Below are 19,264 nucleotides of genomic sequence, written 5' to 3'. Positions count from 1 at the left end.
TTATGGTTTTGCTATCTGTTCTGCTCGCTATATGTGCATATTTCACTCCCAATGTATATTTTAATAATCCTCTATTTTTAACTGCAAAAGCAAAGAGTGAGTTTGCCTAGGAGCTAAGTGGTGACAAGCCTTGTGTTGTGAGCCAGAAATAGTTACCTGTGTCAGGAGCACCCGCTGCACCAGATCTGCAGCGAGATTTAACCTGTTAGCTCCTGGGCGCAGCACTGCTGTCTGTGCCCAGCTCCCCAGTCCTGCCTGTGAGGAGAAGGCAGGGAAACAAGCGGGGCACTGTCAGCATCCACAGGTTTGCTTATCCCAAGCTAGGGCACCGGTTTGCTGGGAGAAGCTGGATTTCCTTGCTCCCAGGACTGCTGGGTATCAAGGCTAAGGCTATTACAGCAGTTTCTGCAGCAGAAGCACAGGCACCTGAGGTGTGGTTTGTTGTCCAGCTGTGGTGGTCGAGGGCAGGACTGCCTGGTGGGTACCCTACAAAGCATCATCTATCTCGTCTTCCTCATTTCCCGACCCTCCTTTCTCACCCCCTTCCTCCGTTTTGTCGCACCTCCCCTCCCGTCAGGTATTTCTGACACCGGTACCAAGGCAGGGGCACAAGTACCGTAACCCCTCGGGCCCTCCAGCCCCTACTCCCCCTCCACGTGCGACGAGCCCAGGCTCCCCTCACGTCCCCGACCCCACCCCGCGGCCGCCTCCCGGCGCCATGCGGCCCCTCAGCCACCTCCCCCGGCACCGCCCGCCCGGCCGTGAGGGCGGTCCCAGCCGTGCTGCGCCACGGGTGTAGTGCCGCGCCGCCAGCCCGCCGCCATGTTGTGTCGCCTCGCCTCGGCGGGCAGGTGAGAGCCGGGGGGGAGAGGCAGCGCCATGCCAGCCGCTCGGCTGCGGCAGCGGGGGCGGCCGGGCAGCCATCGGCTTCCGTGGCCGAGCCGCAGGAGGGCGGGGAGGCGGCGGCGGAGGGCTCGTCCCCTGCTCTCTCTTCTCCCCCCCGCCATTTCGGGGGGCTGCTGGCGGTTGTTCCTCCCTGTCACCCCCCGTGCACCCCTGCCGGGGGGCTCTGTCGCCTGGCTCGGTGCTGCCGGATCGCCATGGTGCTGCTCCTCTCCCTGGCCGCGGGGTTTTGTCCCTTATCTACGCCAAGGTCACCGGCGGAGGGGCCCTAGCAGCCGCCCTTCCTCCCGGCCTTGCGTGGTTCTTGTCGTGGGGGGAACGCTTCCTCGTGTGTCGTTAAAACGTGGGGTGTGAAACAGGAAAGCGGAGCCTGTGGTGTTTTCTTTGCCGGGCATCACCGCTTTCTACTGCCCTGTTTTCACGCAGCCTGAGGCTCCCTGGTACCTGCCGCGGGGACGGTGAGGCACGCGTGTTTCTGCTGGGGCGCACCGAAGAGACGGTACTACAGGACACGTTCTGCCCTGGGAACCCTGTGGTTCAGTTTTCAACCTTTTTATTTTTTAATGCAGAGACTTTTTGGATAGGGAGGGAGAGAGAGTTAACAGGGACGTTTTGGCTTCTGCTTGTAATCAGTATTGATTAGTTGGAGCTGTACATGTCGGTGTTGCTGCTGGCTTTCCCTTCCTCCCCCCGCAGGAGTGTGTCTTTGCAGTGGCTTGGAGTATGTGGTTTGAGGAGTGTCAGCTTTACCCTGCAAAGCCCTGTACCTGTGACCGTTAGGTGCATTCATCTTTGCAATTAAACCAGTGTTATTGCTCCGAGCTCTTGAAAAATGGGAATTCAGCTTCTTTATCTAAGACAACACCTTGTGTATTTACAGCAGCTGATCGTAACGGTCATTTCAGTCTGCTGAAGTGTTAAAGCACTGAGTAAGATGTCTTCCTTCTGTTTTTTCTCTCCTAGAAGCAGGGCCAAGCTGATAGCACCTCTGGGGTGCTTGGTGCCTAGGCAAAAGCACACGCTTCCTGACCTGCCATATGACTATGGCGCTCTGGAACCTCACATTAACGCAGAGATCATGCAGCTGCACCACAGCAAGCACCATGCCACCTACGTGAACAACCTGAACGTTGCGGAGGAAAAATACAAAGAGGCACTGGCAAAAGGTTTGTGTATCCACAGTCAACAGATGAGATGGAAGCTAGTTTACGCAGATGATGTGATATGGAGGAAAAAAAAGGACAACTTCTTTCTACAGGAAATAGTTTCTTTAAACATTTTTGGATTATATATTTCATTCAACCTTGCCTTTTTCCTTTTATTTTTTTTAATAAAGTGAAATGTTACTAGGATCAAGCTTGTGTGGTGGGCTTCAGCGTTGCTAGTAACTGGAAAGTAGGGTTAGTCAAAAGTCCAAGTACTACCCTCTGTAGTACTGTAAAATATGGAGAAACTGTATTGACTTGTGGATTTAGTCCACGTTTACACTAGTAACTGGACCCAAAGACAGCGTCAATAGGAAGCTGCAGTCATTTTACTGAATAAATACTTTGTAATGAAAGGTACATAAAGTGGAATTTGTGCGCTTTGACAGTTCTCACATCAGATGCTTTGCTGATTCTTGTGAAGAAATCTTAGTCCTGTACAAATGGATATAAGGCAAACATCCATATGATACCCAGTGAAGAGAGTTGGATTTTGTTGTCAGTATGTCACTGAGTCAAATTAAGGGGTCATGTAGCTCATATGCCAGTGTGAGGAACTGAAATACATAGCAAGAGGTAATGGATTTTTTTTGTTAATATTTCAAATTGAATCTTGAGATACACTGACTTTTGTAAAAACTTTACAGTTGTTTTAGACAAACCACAGTGAAAACACATGAAATGCTTTTTTAAAGACTCCTTTCAGTCTTTAAGTTGGACTGATGAGATGAGAATGTGTGAAATATATGTATATATCTTTTTAAGGAGGCGGAATATTTTTGTTCTTTAGTAGTGATCTTTCTGAAGAGCTTCAGTTTATGTCTAAAAGGTGATTAGTTTATAGACTCACTTATGCCTTGTTGCTGAGTTGCTCCACAGTGTAATTTTGTTTGGGCTTGGATGAGAGTGTGAAAATTGTCTATGTCTGAGTAATCTTGAGCCTTGTAGCCCCTGAGAAATACCAGTGTGCTTGAATATAGGACATTGATTACTTGTAAAAGTTGAGAGATTTTCAAGTGGCTATGTAAGCCTAAAAATAAATTGTGCCATTTAAATTCTAATGAGATTTGATTAAGAATCATGCAATCAAGATTGCTGCTTTGTCCTACCAGTGGTGGATCCGGGAAAATTGTCTTGCAGAGATTAATTATTGCAACTGAGGAGGGAAACAAAACTATAAGAAATCGGTATATCTACTGCTCATGTTACTAGTGCTGTATAATGACTAAGGCTTCAGCCACTAGTGAAGGCAGAATTTCTGGTTGGCAGAGACATCTGCAGTGCTGTGGATCCTCTGAGGTATTTAAAAAAAAATACTGTCAGTTGATAGGCTCTCATCACTTGGTCTTGGGGGTAGTATTTCTAGAGGTAGAACTTAATCTTTCCATAAGGATTTTGCTGCCAGTATTTTTGCAGTGTATTGTGGTTGTCATGCAAATCAAAGCCAGACAAATACTTGCTTACACTGTGTGTGTGTTTTGGGTTGGCTTTTTTAGTTCAGTGATAGCGCAGTATGCGGTGAGTGGTATTTTGACCCTCATTAGAAAGACTAGTAAGACCAGACTTTAGGAAAGGGCAGAGTCTGAACTGCCACCTAATTCTGTCAGCAATGTCATTCTTTCCCCGTACTTAAAAAGTGAGCCTGGCCAAAACTTTTCGCACAGCATTTCACTGTTAGGTTACACAACACATCTATTCACTATATCACATCTATCTCTGTCACATCTATTCACTATCTCTTCTGGATAACAGAACCTTGGCAATGGCTTCTGTTCAGCAATAGGAGATGAAGTAATCTCTTTAGATCATCTTTAACATGTTCTTAACCTATCTATATCTGTTTAGACAACTATAAAGCTTTCTTGAGCGGAGTCCATTTGCTTGTGTTGTCAGTTCTTCTGAAAATGAGTATGCACCTCTGTGACCCGATCCAGCATGGGAAGTAATAACTTTATTCCAGAAAGCTTTCAGCATAATCTGGTTCTGATTACTGGTTCATCAAAACGTGCAGGATTTTTCCAACTGAAGGAAATAACCTTGAAATATATTTTCATTGAAAATTTATGCCCACCAGAATTTCCTGTTCTTTTCTGACAGTTGACCTATGGTGCTTTACTTAGCTGCTCTACGAAGGAAAGGAATGACTCTTAGCAGACTGAGAAACTGAGCTGACAAGTCTCTTGAGCACTACCTCTAAGCTGTTTGTCTTGGTTTACTGAATCGTCCTGTGTGGCTGTGTTGAGTGCAGTAGGCTGGAGGGGGCCTTATATACAAGTAGATTTGAAGATACGTTGCAGTAACTTATGGGCAAGTTACTTTTGTCTATCACCTTTTCCAGTGCCAAGTTCAGCAGGACGATTTTGACAGCACCCCAAATACTGTTTTAAGGACAGCAATCAAATGCTGTCTCAGCTTCATAGTGGTCGTGGCTTCTTCTAGGGCATGGTATCATAAACAATAACGAAGGTGTTTAAAATGTCCTGGGTTATTTTTGGATTCCTGGCTTGTGATATCGTGGATATGTTCTGGATTAACCTAGTTTCTTAAAGGCATGCAAAATTCAAGGAAAATGTCTTGAAGATGCTGTTCAACTGGATATGAGAGACATGTCTCATCCTTCACTTGATACCTGAATGCAGAAATAGTGTTAGTACTGGCTGCGTGGGATGCTTTATTCCAGTCCCGTCCCTGTCTGGTTTTGTTGCTCTGGGTATGGTTGTGACTGGAGTTGCAGAGGCCATGTAGTAGTTACACACTTTTTTAACTTACAGATATTTTTCTGAATGAGAGAAAAATCAATCTGTATTGCACTTGAAAGTGAATTCCTGTAGGAACAAAATGATTCTTAAGAAAATTTTATGGAAAACTGTTTTTTTCCTCTTAAGGAAACTCTTTACAATAACAGTGATCATTTCCAGCAAAAATTAAGTCGAAGGTGCGTGATTGAGCATTACTGTAATTTATTTTAACAAAGTGTTGAATTCTGTATTATGGGGAGATTTGTGAGTCAGTGGAACTTAACAGCTTCATTCAGATACTTTATTTGTATGAGACTTACCAAGGTCATTATGGTTTCTTAAGGGTATGAGGAAATGCTGAGAACATGGAATCCTCTATTCAAACCTTAGTAACAGGTGTGCTGCTGCTTTGTGACTTGTCTTCATGTCTGTCCTAAGATGACTCATTTATTCCTATAGGAAGATTTCTACCACTCGTTCCTGAAAGTGAGTGGGGGAAACAGCTGCCTGCACCGGTGACTTACTTGAGAATGTACTGGAATGGTGGAAAAAGCTTCAAAAGCTTGTGCAATGTTCCAGTTATTTTAAAAGCCAAAATAGCATTCAAAACACTCGTGTTAAAATGGTGCAACGCGATTCAAAGACATAAGGCAGCAATAAATTCTTTAAGGAATATGACATGTTTCGGAGGGGGAGGAGGGATGTACAAGGTTGTCTGACCTTGGGTGGTATGAGTGTTATGTGCAGGGCTGGAAACAAGGGTTAGCATTACATGTGCACTGCTTAGATGTGCTGTGGATACTTCTAGATGGACTTCTGGTCTTTGTTTTTCTCTTTAAGTTAAAGCCTGCTTGGACTGGGGAGTTCACCTATATTAAACAGTGGTATTTGGAGGAGAGGTTTCAGATGCAGGGTTCTTCATGTTGAGTAAAATGTTCTGGGTCATCACATCTCTTCCAAAAACAATCAATCAAAACAGCCCCCACACCCCAAAAAAAAAGAAAAATTTGAGGGAGAGGAACATTTTGGTTTATGTGCTGACTGTACTCATCAACTTTGTCTGGAGCACAAACTGTTCACCCTGTTCAAGATGTTTAAGTTTAAAAATTCACAGTGGGCAAATCAATGACTTAAAGAGTGAATAGTGTTCTTGTCTAGTAATGGTAATACTGAGCAATTTACAAGTGCTAAGTCCTTAATGCATTCTGGCTCTTCTGGTTGCTTTATTTAGCTGTAGAATGGCAGTAGATACTTCAGTACTGTATATGTTGTGTGAGTTGCCTGAGAGGTGCAATATTGGCAGATCGCATATAGGACAAGCAAAAGATAAGAAATATTTAATGCAGTTTGTCAGTGACCATCTAAAATATGAGTAACAGTCACAAACCCCCTTATCTTTTCCATAGATGTGTTAAAGGCTGGTAAGACTTGAAAAATGTTGGGTATTGGTGGAGGCCTAGTGGCGATTTAGTGTCTACTGTGGTGGTGATCTTTTTATTTGTCTACTTATTTATTTTTATCTTCTGCATCCCTAGGTGATGTTACAGCTCAGGTGTCGCTTCAGCCTGCACTGAAGTTCAATGGTGGGGGTCATATCAATCACACCATCTTCTGGACAAATCTTTCACCTAATGGAGGAGGAGAGCCTAAAGGTTAGTGCTTGTTATGATGGTTTATTGAGTCAATTTTAATTGACCAGCAGAACTGATGATATTTTTTTTCTTTGGAAGAGGCTAAATCTTTATTTTTTTCAGAATTAATTTGCCTTTCTATATGACAATTACCATAATTCTGAGGAAGTCAGGGACTTTTGAAAGCAAGGTAAAAAATCAAAAAGCTAGTTCTGTGCTAAATGTATTTAATTTCTAAAGCTGATTACATGTACGTTGCAAAATACTTGGCTATTGCTGTATATGTCCTTTCCATCTTCATAAGAGAAAATAGTTATCCAGAGCTGTGGTAATTAAGTTCGTGTACATGTACTACTCAGCTTTAACAGAAAGGGAAGAAATGTGCTGCAGACCACCCAGCCTTAGTGACTGGATTTATGCTCCATTTTCAAGTAGGGATAGTTTAACAGTTAAAACCTAAAGGAAGAAATCCCTTTGAGAGGATAGAGGAGTGATAATCTCCAAGTGACCTGCGATTAAAGTTAACGGCCCTATAATAAAGATCTCACAAAAGCTGTTGTAGTAAACTTGAAAGTTTTTGAATCAAGTGTATATGCCCGTCTATAGACAGGTGGGCTTCAGGTGCATAAAATTTCAAAGCTGAAATTTCTGCTAGTAGTTCAGCAGTTCTGTCCTTTTCTGATGGAGCTCTTTTCAGGTGGCATTATCAGGAGAAGTGTTTTAAAGCCTTGCCTTTGTCTCTTTCTGTCTGCTTGCTCTCTTAAGCAGGTTGCGACAGGATTGTTAATTAACAATGCATCTATTTTGTCTAGCCAGTTCCTTCCCTCAGAGCCCAACTGCTTCTGCTTCTCTTCTATTTTCAGGCAGTATCTGGAAGCTAAGATGTTAAGTACGTGACATTCTGTGAAGTTTCTCTGTTTTTTTTAAAGGAGAATTGATGGAAGCCATCAAGCGCGACTTTGGTTCCTTCGCAAACTTCAAGGAGAAGCTAACAGCTGTATCAGTTGGTGTTCAAGGATCAGGCTGGGGGTGGCTTGGCTATAACAAAGAGCAAGGGCACCTACAGATAGCAGCTTGTGCAAATCAAGACCCTTTGCAAGGAACAACAGGTCAGGTTTCTTTCCTTCCCCTCCACTTTTTGTAGATTTCAGAGGCAAGTGTACAAGATGGGAAAGGGATTTTTTAGACATGACGAAGAAATAGCTGGATAAATCAGTTCACTTCTAGCAGCAGTGAAAAACAGAGTTTTTAAAACACCATTTGTAAACCAGGACTTTGAAATTCTGTGGAGAGCAATAGGGTTTACAGTCTGTCTAATCAAAAGGGAAATAGATGGGGCATACTGTGAAAGTGCTCTCTCTCGGACAGTTAGGCTCCTTTGGGCTGTTTCTGAGTAATTGGAGTAGCTTGCCTGTAAGAGTATTGGGAAAAATAATTCTGTTACATTTAGATTGTTTTCTCTGACAGGAGGTATTTACAGAACCATGGGTGTAGGCCAGACAGCAGCAGAGGGGAAGATGCATATAACAACTCTTGTCTTGAAACAGGGTACTAGGTTTAAAATGGAAGGCTTATAGTGTGCTTCCTTACTATTGGTAGATAGTGATGGATGTCAATTAAATAACTTATTATAGTTATAATTATTATTATAATAAAATAACACTTAAAATGGTCTGTGTGCTGCTTATCACTGGTAAAAAAAAATAAAATAGTTCTAGTGTTGAGATGAACAGTGGTAAAGTGGGTAAATTTCACCCCTCCCCTCAATGAAAACTCCCCACTAAAAACATCAACTAGAAAGATGTTTTAGTACAAAAGCAATGAAAGTAATGAAACAGTTAATAACTTGTGATTAAAACACTGGAAACAAAATATTGGTATGGCAAGAGATTCTTTTGTGGTGGTGTATTTCAGGAAAATACTTGTGTTCTTACATGTGCAAAAGATAAACTGTAAACTTAAAAAAAAAAAAAAAAAAAGACTTCAGCTGGTTTCAGTTCTGTCTTTGAGCCAATTCTAGGGCATTCATAGGTTCTTATCCTAATCACTTCATTCAGCTTATACAACATGTGTGTGTGGAGAGCCAAAGGTAAAATGGCGCAATGAGCACCTATGTGCTGGAGAGCTCTGTCTTTCTACAGTTGAAGAAATTGGGTAATAGCAAAATAAAACTTTATATATGAAGCATTTTTTCATAGACTTAAAGTTTTTATCCTTCTTTTCTACAGGTCTTATTCCTTTGCTAGGAATCGATGTATGGGAACATGCCTATTATCTTCAGTATAAAAATGTTCGACCTGATTATTTGAAAGCCATCTGGAATGTCATCAACTGGGAGAATGTATCTTCAAGATATGCATCTTGCAAAAAGTAGAGTGGAATTCTTGCACAGACTACTGAAATGGCACCACTTCTACTTTGGTATCACCCTTGTAGTAGTATCTGTGGCTTACAAATGAATAGCTCCACTGCAGAAAACACTTAGCTTATCCAACGAAAACATTTCATAATCAAGCAAAGTGTCTGCTCGTCTAACCCTATGGAAGGTATTCCTTAGATTTTTGAAGCTTTAAATTGTTGTGCAACAAAGGGAGACACTTGAAATAATATTTTCCATTGCATATAAAAACATAGCTCACCTTGCTGAAGCTTACTGAAGTAATGGATTTCTTTGTTGCACTTAAATACCTAAGTGGGGAGACATACTTTGTGTTACTATGAACAAATAAAACTCAAAAGAATCTTCTCTGTCTGTAACAGACTCTTTTTTGGTAGCAGCTGGTCCAGTTATTTGCTTTGAAAAGGGCTGGGGAGGAGAAGCACCTTCTGTAATTTATTGTATTACAGGCTCTGCAACTTTCTGAGAGATCAGGAAGATAGGTAAAACAGAAAATAGGCGTTTCTGTGCCTGCCTGACTTGATGGTCTTCAGTTATCCCTGTCTTTCCTGGATTTCTCGTCTGAGATCTTCATGTATCGTAGCAACGTATTAGCTTTTGAAGTGTTACCTTGGGCAAAAGATGACAGTACTGGGACAGACTAAATTGTTCACAGAGGAACTGAATGACAGCGGGTGGTACTCACTTCATACTGGTTGTTCAAGTATATTCTATATATTCATCCTTTAGCTTTAGAGACTGATTGTGTGCCTCTGTCAAGTCTAAACTGTCCACAGCTTTGTTCCTGAAGCAGTAGTAACAAGTTAAACTTAATGCTTGAGACAGGGATGAAGTACTGCCTGGTATATGGGAGCATGCCTGAGAGGTCTTGAGAGGCAAGGGTTAGGGTGTTTTGGTTGCTCTGCTAGTTCTGTTGCATGTCTTTCAGACAGCGCTGGATGTATGAAGTACCTTGTGTGTAAGTTTTCTTTGAGTGTTCCCAGAATGCTCCTTTAAGTTCAGGACGGATTCTCAGAGAAACAAGGAAGAGGCTTGCATTGCCGTGGTGCTAGGCTGCTGTTTTGAAGTATCAAGTAGGAGTAAGGGGAGAAGTGTTTTTAAAAAGGAAATGCCTTTTATTAGGTGATGAAGGGAGATAAATTACCACTACCATAGGAACAGTCTTGAACCAAAACTGTGACTAGTCAGATATTGTGCATTGCACAGGATGGCTTATTTTACATTTTAAATGTTTTTTTTTTCTTTTCATACTTGGGGATCTTTCTTCTGTAGACCTAATTCTCATCCCAGATATGCAGCTTGAGCTGCTGCTGCTTAACTCTGGATTGCCTCATATCTTGTTTAAAACATACATTGCCATAGCTCTTGCACCCATGGTTTGCTTGTGATAGTGTGTGAGCAGTGATGAAGAAAAGTACCTCTATGGATAATCAGTCTGGTAGCTTTGACTTCGGTTTAAAAAAAAAAGACTAATGAAGGGTCCATACTCTTACTGTCCCAAGTCCAAAAGTCTGGACAGCTGGTTTGGAAGTCTTTATCGTGAGATATGTTCAGCTTTTCTTATGAAGCCTTGGTCTCTCTCCTCTAGTAAAGACTAGCATCACACACGTTTTTCCTCTGGTAGAACCTTCTGGCAGAAGGAATTGTACTTCCTAGGGGACATTTCTAATTAAGCAAAGCAAAATCTTTGCCGTAATTATTTACTGGGCTGAGAAGTTTATTTTGGGATCCATCTTGCTACCTTAATGGTGCAGCTTCTTTGTTTCCTTCTAAGCATTTCAGAATGCTTAAAATCTTAATAAAATGCATCATGTAGCCCATAATATTCCTGATGCAAGACCACTGAGGCAAATCCTTTTTAAGGGCTTAATTAGTTACAGAATTGACTAATATTGCTGACAATTATTAGGGGAGAAAGGAACAGTATTTACTGTAGCTTGTAAATCCTGTGTAGTTCTAGGTGTTAATCAGTAGCTAGCTATAGATATAAAGCTTAATTAAGCAAGTTTATTGCTGAATGCATTGGTGTATAAAGCTTATGCTTGTGCTGTTATATTTGTGGTTGTATTTTTTTCTGCAGTTGGGTTGGCATCTGGATTAGTAAAGGCCAATACTTCAGTTTCAGTTGTCGGGTTCAGCTCATTGAGGCCCTGCAGATAAGGTGGATTGAGTGGGGTGGGGAGAGAGAAGCAGTGGCATTTAGACTTTTAGAGGAGGAACAGGGACTTCAGATGAGAAGAGAATCCTTTGTTTCTCAATTCCCAAAAGCGTCTTCAAAATATATAGGAGGCATGTTCTGTTTGCCAAGGAGTCTGCCTGAAGAAGAAGGAAACAGCAGATTATTTTTTTTTCCTTATTTGAGACTACATGATGTGCTGAAACACCATGTAGCAAAGAGATCCTCTTTAAAGGTGAGTGAATGCTGAGGCAAGGCCTTGTTGATGAGTGCTGTAGTGCATGTATTGGGCATCATCTTGGTACTTGCATGCTCTTAAAGAATAGAGAGATGAATGTGCTCTGGGAGGGAATGTTTAAGCCAAGGAGGAAGTCTACATACTTGAGACCATGAGGAGGCAAACCATGGAGATCTCCTCAAGCAGGCCCAGCTCTTGCTCAAGCTCTGAAGCCCAACGTGCGCTGGTAAGGCTTGGTTTCTGCTGTGCAACAAGTTAAGAAGAATCTTCTCTAGCTTACAGTCAGCTGTTGAGCTTGTCTTGATGCCTTTTAAGTCTGAAAGTAGAAAGCCCAAATGCAAGATAAAAGTTTACTAAACGTTGAAGCAAATATTAAAAACACTGAAGCAATGAAAATGATTCAATGCATATTCCACTGGCCAGTTATAAAGTACTTTTTTGTTCATTCGGGGTGTGTGTGAGTGCCTTTTGAAAGAAGGAAGGGCTGGTTAAGCTATCTTACTCCAAGCTTCTGTGAAATCTGGAAAAAGTCGTAGTGTTTCTTGTGACACTAGACCTGGAGTACATGCTTGTAATTTCTAAGTCTGCTAGCAAGGCTGGTGACTGCCAGGGCAGTAAAAGTGCATAAACCTCTTACTGATCAGTTGGTGTTCAGAACTAGCAGTTTGCATTACAGAAGTTGCTTTGGAGGTGGGCAGGTCTGTCTCTCCCACGTGGGCTGAGAAACAGGAAGGTAAACAATTGCAGCCGGTCTCAAATGCCATGTCTGAGTGGACAAGCCTAAGGCACACTACCCAAAATGTAACCTACTTGCAGTTGGTTCTACCTAGAGCTTCCTGGCCCTAACGGTGAAAATAGTGTCTGTGTGTGTAGAGTTGGCTCTAGTGTGAACTGTGCAGGATCTCTCACATCAGTGAGCATGACATTATTTACAGACTTGATCTGTAGTACAGGAGCAGAGTTTGATTCAGTTAGCACTGAAATTAGGGGTCTTTACCTGGGCCACGCAGAAGAACTGCAAAATCGTATACCCACAGTCCCCCTGAGCCTAGCTTTTGTCAGTCCTTGTTTAACTGTGTTGCTTGTGAAGGTGCTGTGTATATATACATGGTGAAATTGTGTTCAGGTCACAGTATGTTAAAAGAAGAACTTGGAAACATTGTAAAGCAGGAAAAATATTGCAGTGCCTAACCCAAACTCTCTTGGAAATGTTCATGTATTATGAGTAGAAAAACAAAGTGCATCAGGGTGATCTGATAAAAAGTGCTGACTGGTGGCAAAGCTGCTGCTCTCAAAGGCTTGATTTGCACACTGAATGGATTTCAGTGAGTGAACGTTTTTTCAACAATGGATGCAGTTGGATCTCAACAATTTTTTGCCTATGAAAAGGCACTTGAAGGCTAATGCGGGTTGCAAAGCACGTGCTTATCACCCTGGACTAGAAAAGGCTGAAGCAGGCTAAGGCCAGCCAAACCAGGCTCTTGCAGTCCCTCCGCTGTCGCTCCCTGTGGCGGGCAGTGCGCGCTGATGCTGGTGGCCAGTCCTGGAGATCCCGGCGAGTGGCGCCTTCATCCTGCTCTTGGGACAGCAGGGATCTGCACATGCCTTTGCTGAGCAGTACAGCGTGAAAATAGATAAAAGGTGTTTTATTTTTTTATCCCCCATATTCTACGTTCCACCTCACATTTGTTTCACCTTCATCTAGAGCAAGTATTTTTTCAAAAAAAGAAAGGTAAATGCCAAACCACTCCAGAAAATGCCACCTGTGACTCAGCCTGCGAGCTGGTAGGCTCCTACAATAGACATATTAAAAATTATGTACAGGAGACTCAGTTGTCTTTCTGTTTTGCATTCAAGAATTTTTATTATAGCAAAATAGGTTTAAAATGCGGCCATACCTTCCTGCTAACATTTTACATTCCTATTGCAGTGACCTCTCAGAAGTTAATCATTACGCTAGTACAAAGCAAAAGACTTCTGTTTGTATTCATGTCTAATGCTCAGCAGACAAAATACTGGTAAGTTTATAGGCTTAACCTGCCTCTTCCTTGAAATGCTTTCTGCTTAATGATGAAAAATAACGTCCTTAGATTTCATCATAGCTTCTATTGTCCCTTTGATTTGAAAAACAAATCTGCTTTGGGCATCCATGGTAGGTGTGCATGTTTGACTGCAGAGCTGGAGCCACTCCTGTCCCAGAGAACCAGAGCTGTGCTTTTCCCACTAGAGGGGGGTATGTATCTGCTTTATTGTCAGTAGGATTTCTGAGCTGAATTTCCAAGAGGCAGGTGGAGGAGCAGTTTATGTGCTCAGGCTGCACGGGAAGGTAACTATTTGGGCTGTTACTTCCACTTTCTAAATAATTGGGGTAACCACTGTCACTGAAGCTACCTGTCAGTAAGCAGCATGTGGGAGGAGACAATGCTGCTGTACAGAAGACAATTTATTTTAATAAAAATAGGCAAATATGTGTCTTGCTGTAACTAGAGACAGGCATGCAGAGGCTAGAGGAAGGTACTCCTAGTTAAAATAAAGATGTTCTGGCAGCCTCATCAGGCTCTAGCGATGTCTATGTAGGGACATGCATTGTCCATGGCATCCCAAATAGTCTTACAAACCCAGACATTTAGCAGCAGGGGACAAAGTCTGTTAGATTGCTATAATTAAGACAAGGCTGCAAAGAGTACCCAGCAGGCTACCTGAGGCACTGAGGTGTGCAGTTACAATTGTGCTGCCTCGTAAGGCAGTTGCAAAAACTCCACCTTTTCACTGGATCGTCTCACCTGAAGAGATGGATGAACAAATTAGCACAGGGGCAAGTGAGCACACCTGCTGCCTTGGGTGTGTTGGGGTCTGCCAGAGCTGCTGGTGTTCCCACGTAGCCTTGCAATAGCACTGGAGCAGGGCTCGGACAGACCTGTCCTGCTGCAGCGTTTTTGAGCATCCCTCTGGATTTACAGTAAGTCCCTGCCAGGCAGAGCTCCCTGCAGCACAGCACTTGGGAAGCCTTGTCATGGGGGCCATGTGAAATGACTGGCAGGCCCATAGCTGGGGGATCCTCTTGCACATAAATTTGCAGAAGAAATGAAAGTACAGCTGTCTCAAGTTGGATCTGAAGGCATTAATTTCTCCAAAACTCCGGGGAAACCAGCAAAAATTGCTGGTTATTGCACTAGGTATTTGCAGACAGGTTGGAGGCTTTCAGGAACCGACTTTCTCTGGGCCAATTAGGCAAAGTGGAAACTGAAAAGCCCAGGTCTGCGTCAGTTGAACTACAATTCCTTTATCTTTATTTTTCCTGCTTTTTTTCTTTCTTTCTTCTGGGGAGGAGCCAAGCCTCTATGTCCTGGCTTCTCCCTACCTCAGCTGAGCCCTTGTTGAGCACTGCCTCCTTTAGGGTGAGCTCTGTGGTGCTTTTGCGTCTTGTAGCTGTGCTCGTTCCCACCTGCTGCTCCATAGCACCTGTGTGTTAAAGGCTTGTCCCTTAGGCTACTGGAAGCAGAGCTGTATCTATAAAAAGTCTGAGCTAGAAGCAAGTAGCATGGTAATTGAGTTCACAGGATTCATAGGATCCTGGAATCGCAGAATGGTTTGGGTTGGAAGGGACCTTAAAGACCATCTAATTTAAATCCCCATGCCGTGGGCAGGGACACCTCCTGCTAGACCAGGTTGCCCAAAGCTCCATCCAGCCTGGCCAGTTATTTTTATCAGTAAGTTTGCAACACTGGCAGTAGTGGAAGACAGTATTGCACAGGAATTCTACTTTTTTGTTTGTATGTTTGGTTGGTTTGTTTGTTTTTAGAGAAAGTTAAAAGTTTTCACATTATTATTGCAGAGCTTGCCATTGGAACTGTGGAACGCAGACATGTCAGAGGTCTGGAAACCAGAAGGTATGGAGAAGAACCATCTGTTAATTTAAGTGTCGTGGTTTTGAAGGTAATCCTGCAATTCTGAGAAAGCCTAATTTGTCCCATTTCAGTACTTGGCCTTGGTGGGAACGGGTAACATTACAACCTCTGTTACGCCTCTAGAAATTCTGACCTGAGGCAGGGAAAAGCAAGGGCTTCCAGTCTGCAGGAATTTTGAAATTTGGCTGTGGTCAGTACTGGCCAGAACCAAAAAGTTGTCAGTATTTCCAGGAACCCAGGAGCTCCCCGGGCCCTGCAGCTGCAGGGGAAAGCTGCCATTCCTGCCTGTTGCAGCAGCTGTCATGGGCTTCGAGCCTCAGCCTTCTCCAAGGGTCATCCAACCAGAACAAAGCATTTGGAGCTCACCAAGGCAGCGACTAGGAAAGCTCTCCCTCTCCCATTGTATCTATGTACAACTGTATTTGACTAAATGCTTCACTGGGGTATTTCCAGCCACGCTCAGCCCTCATGCAGAATTCTGTCGAGTAAGAGGTGTGGGGAGGAGGGGAAATGCAGCCGTTCAAAGGGTGCATCACTGGGCTGTTTTGGACTTCATCCTCCCATAAGAGACGCACACAGATGGCCAAGCTACCCCTCTGGCTGAGGAGGGCTTGCCACTTGGGTCCTTTGTGTGTCTTAGTTCATTTCCCAAACTGCTGAGAGGAACTTGAGGTATGTCAGAAACAGCATACTCTTCTTCCATCTGGGTTCCCCCACCTCTACTTCAGGATTTCAGGCTATTTCAGAAGACCTTGGGTTTGACTGCAATAAGCCATATCGATGTTTTTGAGGAAGAAATGCTTGTGACTTTATGCCTGTTTACTGTTCTGACAAAAGAATAAGGATCACAAAACTGAAACTCTCACCTGGATTTTCTGGGGGGATGGAGGAGTATTATTTTTGAGAGCTAAGTGTGGGCTTGGTGTCTGTTTGCATAACTAAATGAGATAAGAACGGTAAACTGGAATTAGGCTGTCTGAGTGTAAAAAGTTCCCGCAGGAGTTTTTCCCTTGTCTTCATGGGATCCAGGTCAGTTAAAAGCAGTTCAAAGCCAGAACTGCTGCTTTTCTGTATTAGCTAGCTGGGAATTGGAGTTCTTCCTGGATTTTATCTTCAGTGTAAGTTGCAGCAGTTAAGTGATTGTTGTCCATCTGCTGGTACTTATTGCTGCCCCAACTGCATTCTCTCCAGCTGTTGTGAGACTGTGCGATGTACAGCGTGTGTGGCTGGCAAAGCCATGCTTTTCATGGGGCAAAGTAGGGGTTATTAATTGGAATTAAATGTTTTTGTTCCAAATGTGGTTGTCTGACATAGGCTTTATGGGACAGATAGAGGCGTGGGCTGGTGATGAGGCTTTGGTCTTGAATCTGGTCCATGAAAGTAACATCTGCTTCTACTGGTCCTGGGGTTGATTTGCCCCAGTGAGCTGGATTTTTCTTCAGTGAGCTCTGATGTCAGCCTTGTTAGAAAGAAGTGTGCTTCCGTGGCTGTGGTGAGGTATCCCAGGAACCAGCTCACGCTGAGGTGTGGGAGCATCCCATCATAGCCCTCTTTCCTTTGCCTGAGCCCTTTGCATCAGCAGCTGGAGCGTCACAACAGTGCAGTGATCTCCCTGCTGTATGTGTTATTCTGAACCACGCAGGGCTCACTGTAGGTTTTGAGAGTAAAGTTCTCCTTGGCCAGCTGGGAATCTAACCCTGAGTTCTTGGAGCCAGCTGCAGGGAGATGCCTGGGGCAGGTCCCAGCACAGAGGCAATGATGCAGAGAAGTCCTCGTCTGGCTGCTGCTCGCCTGGAACTTCTTGCAGGCTCTGAGCTGGACCCGACATCCAAAAATCCCAGCCATCCCGTCCAATTATGGATCCTCGGGGATTACGGATTTGAAGGGGCTGACGTGTGTTTGTGCCTAAATATGTAAATGTGATCATGAGCTTATCTCTGTGTGCGCCGTTCTGTTAACCTCTTCTGGGTGTTTGGAGAAAAAATGGCAGAAATATCAGCTGATTACGCTCAGTCAGGGAATCCAACATCTGGCTGCCAGCCTCAGGAGGCTGTGTAATCCCTGCTCATGTGCTTTCCATGCTTTGGTTCCCTGCTATGACCGAGCGCTGGAGAGGATCTCACCCCTTGAGTGCGAGCTGACAACGTGTTGGAAGGACAGGAGGTGTCTGCCACTGGGCCTTGTTTACATGCAAGTGCTGCCAGATTAATCCAAATGGCAGTGTGTGTGTACAGTTCTTGAATTGCTTCATCGCTAAAGCCTTGGCCTTAGGAAGCTATTGCTTGGGCTGGAACTGCTCTGAAAATTACCCACATGTGTTGTAGAGGGGAACTAATGGGCCCTCACTATCAATGTCACAAAAAATGAAGGCCAGTGGGTATATTACAGAGCAGGACAAGCAAGATCTCCATCCTCAACTTGAGGCATTTTCAGCTGGGACTCTGGCTATAAATGGTTTTCCTGTTAGCCACTGAACTGATTTCAGGAAAAAAAAAAAAAGTGTTTTGTTTTCCTCCTCCTCAGTGAAACGAGACTTTGTGCCTTCTCCCCATGAATTATTTTGGGATGAATGAAGAAGGGTGAGATGACAGCACCATTCATGCAAGAAGGGAGGAGGTGGGTGCTGCAGCTTCATCTCTGCTCTCTGGGTAGGCAGTTAGGGTGGTCCTCAAAAATGTAGGAGAGCAGCACTGAATTCTTCCTCTGCTGAAGTGGGCCTGAATGTCCATCTCCCACCACAGTGCCTGGCCATTCCATTTTGGAGGTGATGAATTCTTAGTTCCTGCAGACAAAATTACTGCAATGTCCATTAGCAGAGACAGTCACACAGATATGACCCTCTCCAGCCCATGCCTGAGCTAGTCACCTAAAAAGGAGGCTCTGGATTTCCAAAAAACACTTCAGGTAGTATCCTGACTGCTTGAGGGGAGCCACCTGCCCACGCACACCATGGTTTCATTCCACTGATTTAGCTCCATATCTCCTTTCTATCTTCAGTCGCTTGGTGACATTGGATGAATTGGCAAGACGTTTTGAATCAGTCAACACCCTGTATTCAGTAAATAAGTTATTTGCTTCCCCAAGTCTTGCCCAGAGCATTTTCCAGCTCCATGAAACTATTTTCTATTGGCTTGAAAGAGGAGCAGGAAACAAGTTCAGTTGTTGACTCAGTCAGAGAATGTTTAGCAGCAGCTAAACAAGAACTCTGGTTTACTGATTTTCATCATGATCAAATTTAGACTTCATCATCTACAGATATTTAGGCTGCAGAGTGGATTTTTTCTTCTCTCCCCCACCCCCCCAAATAATTTACAATGAATTAGTTCATCTCATGTCAGAATGGCTATCTTGGTGGCAGTTGGCAGTGACATTAGGTTTATGCTAACTTGAGCGCAAAGTTACATAAAGCACTGAGTAGGAATCAGCAATGTGAAAAAAAACAAGAGAAAAAGGAAAAGAAACTCCCTGTAACACTGCAGATCAAAAAAGAAAGCACTATTGGAAGGTCACAGCATCCGTATTTGGTGTTAATTTTTGCAGGGAAAAACAGAGACTATAGGCCAAAATTGAAATAAGTTTTTGTTTATTTGTTTTTTAAAGTAACAACCTCATCTTCTCTTGGAGAGATGATTGGGGTTTGCCCTTCACCTTGACCAGGAAAGAAAATGCAATGGAAGAGGCAGAGAAAAGAGAGATCCTCTGTTTTGTTTTTTTTGTACTAATTACCATGATATTCTTGACAGTGGTGAGAAACTTGTAGAAATTTACTGGAAAAAAAAAACCAATGATCTAAGAAATCAGATAAAAAGGATACTACTGGGAAACTACAAAAGAAAATAACAATATTCATAGAAAGGCAATTGTTTGGTCATCTATTACTAATAATTTTTGGTGGTAGATTCAAAGCTGCTCACGGAAGTTAGTATCACCATCATCCACAACCCAAAACAGCCCATCCACCTCCACCATCAACCATCCCCTTGACACCACATCTGTCAAGTTTTCAGCTTACAGTTAAGAATTATCCAGAATGCCTCAGCCTTACTAACATTAATCTCTAAGAAAGA

The 19,264-nt window shown here is 43.3% G+C and overlaps 1 protein-coding gene across 2 annotated transcripts; it reads left to right on the top strand.

The window, feature by feature from the left end:
* Positions 1 to 729: 729 nt before the first annotated feature.
* On the top strand, positions 730 to 9,220 carry SOD2 (superoxide dismutase 2). Of its 2 annotated transcripts, none has more exons than XM_040554241.1 (5): positions 730 to 851; positions 1,867 to 2,069; positions 6,382 to 6,498; positions 7,407 to 7,586; positions 8,706 to 9,220. In XM_040554241.1, the coding sequence occupies exons 1-5, from the start codon at positions 823 to 825 to the stop codon at positions 8,849 to 8,851; spliced, it is 675 nt and encodes a 224-aa protein (XP_040410175.1). In that variant the 5' UTR covers positions 730 to 822; the 3' UTR covers positions 8,852 to 9,220. The 2 variants fall into 2 exon arrangements, with proteins under 2 accessions (XP_040410175.1, XP_040410176.1); XM_040554242.1 differs by having other exon boundaries at positions 757 to 851; positions 1,870 to 2,069.
* Positions 9,221 to 19,264: the final 10,044 nt, after the last annotated feature.

Source organism: Cygnus olor, chromosome 3 (assembly GCF_009769625.2).
Source record: "Cygnus olor isolate bCygOlo1 chromosome 3, bCygOlo1.pri.v2, whole genome shotgun sequence".
NCBI lineage: Eukaryota > Metazoa > Chordata > Aves > Anseriformes > Anatidae > Cygnus > Cygnus olor.
The sequence above is the reverse complement of the archived record's forward strand: the minus strand, read 5'-3'. Positions and strand labels throughout refer to the sequence as shown.

Bases quoted from the DNA above. Each gene is read 5' to 3' on its own strand.
- SOD2 (XM_040554241.1), top strand. From the start codon at position 823: ATGTTGTGTCGCCTCGCCTCGGCGGGCAG. The intron at 852-1,866 runs GTGAGAGCCGGG...TTTCTCTCCTAG, and splicing joins CGCCTCGCCTCGGCGGGCAG to AAGCAGGGCCAAGCTGATAG. The intron at 7,587-8,705 runs GTCAGGTTTCTT...TCTTTTCTACAG, and splicing joins CCCTTTGCAAGGAACAACAG to GTCTTATTCCTTTGCTAGGA.